This window comes from Triticum dicoccoides, unplaced genomic scaffold, assembly GCF_002162155.2.
Source record: "Triticum dicoccoides isolate Atlit2015 ecotype Zavitan unplaced genomic scaffold, WEW_v2.0 scaffold101482, whole genome shotgun sequence".
Classification (NCBI taxonomy): Eukaryota; Viridiplantae; Streptophyta; class Magnoliopsida; order Poales; family Poaceae; genus Triticum; species Triticum dicoccoides.
In genome coordinates this window covers 52-1,618 of record NW_021169310.1, presented here as the reverse complement: position 1 = coordinate 1,618, position 1,567 = coordinate 52, and the positions used below count along the sequence as shown (strand labels likewise).

At 53.9% G+C, this 1,567-nt stretch overlaps 1 protein-coding gene across 1 annotated transcript; it reads right to left on the bottom strand.

Moving 5' to 3' along the window:
* Positions 1-201: 201 nt before the first annotated feature.
* Positions 202-1,251, bottom strand: LOC119342681 (proline-rich protein 4-like). The gene is made up of 2 exons (XM_037614118.1): positions 1,045-1,251; positions 202-962 (listed from the first exon to the last, which is right to left on the bottom strand). The coding sequence occupies exons 1-2, from the start codon at positions 1,184-1,186 to the stop codon at positions 472-474; spliced, it is 633 nt and encodes a 210-aa protein (XP_037470015.1). The 5' UTR covers positions 1,187-1,251; the 3' UTR covers positions 202-471.
* Positions 1,252-1,567: the final 316 nt, after the last annotated feature.

Here is a 1,567-nt window from a genome sequence, read left to right as displayed (position 1 = left end):
GTAGCTAAGAGTAATGATTGTTTTAAACAACTGCACCATGGCAAAACATTTTTCCATTAAAGAAGCCATCACACAATTCTGACTAAAAAATGAAAAAGAAAAACATAAAGCAAGCCTAAATCATTAGACAAAACATGAAGTAAAAGCAGGCAGCACACAGCAGAACGAGATCAAGCCAGAAGAAGCCAACATCTGCAGTAATTTCACTGACACAAATGGACTTGATTAAATTACTTGATCCACAATAACTTCTTATACAAAGCACACACCGAAATTACAATCATAAAATAGCAATCGAAGCACACTAATCCATGCATGTGTTCCTCACAAAGTTTATTCTGAACTCTCAACTCTGCAGTGCAGATACTAAAACGGGGCAGCGAATGGCAGAAGACCAAAGCAACGACCTCGATCACTCACTGAACGCGGTGATGAAATTTCAGTGTTGGGCCGGACGGTGGCAGATCGGAGTTAGTGGTGTCCGTGGTATCCACCGCCACCGCCGCCGCCGCCGTAGGTGGGCGTGGGAGGGATGGGGTGGTAGTCCGGGTGGGGCTGCGGCTTCGGCTCAGGCTTGGGTACCGGGCCGTAGTCTGGGTGGGGCTGGGGCTTGGGCTCCGGCTTCGGTGGCACGGGCTTCTTGTGGTGGAAGTGCTCGATGATGTGCTTCTTGATCGGCCCGAGCAGGGTCGCTGACGCACACTCTGGCGATGCCAACACGTTGGTCTTGGCGCCGGCGACAACGCCGAAGGTGGTGCCCTCGGACACCGGCGTGATCTTGGATGGCTCCTGGCCGAGGCACGGCGTGTTGGAGGCAGCGCTGTGGAGCTGAGCGACGCAGTTGGCACCGTGGAGGTCGGCGGCCAGGGGCACGCTGAAGGCGCCGGTGCGGTCGAGGGCACCCACCGCCTTGCTCTCGTAGTCGCCGTGGACGCTCTTGCACTTGATCGCCACCTGAAGACCTGGGGTACGTTCATGGCAGAACAATGGTGATAAGCGTCAACCCAGCAATGCCACACAATGGAGTAGCACATCAGCGCTTACCCTTGAAGGCTTCCTCGGCCTTCATGTTCTTCCTGGTGCAGTCGGCGCACTTGGCCATGCCGACGACGACGGACGCCGCCTCGGTGTTGGAGACGGCGATCAGCAGCAGGACGCCGAGGACGAGTGCTCTCGGAGCTGCCATGGCTGAACCCCTGAATCGAACTCCACTACTTGCCTGTGGGAAGTAAATAGCAATGGATGGACGGATGGATCGATGGATGGAACAGGCCACGCATGGCTGGCTTATATAGGCATCTGCATTGATCGGTCATCGATGATCAACGCAATTAGAGACAGACCAATTTGCGTTTGGCGCGCCGAAATTTCAGATGGCGAATTAAAACTCGGTTGATTCCAGAGTCCACTCCACGCATCGATCAACGATTTGATCCATGTCGTCGTCATTTGTTATTCGGTTGGTGATCCACTTTGCATTGGCTGGTGCTCGATCGCGTCCTTCTCGTACATACGTAGGTTCCACGCGGCACATGGATATGCATGCATGCATGCATGCAGCGTACGT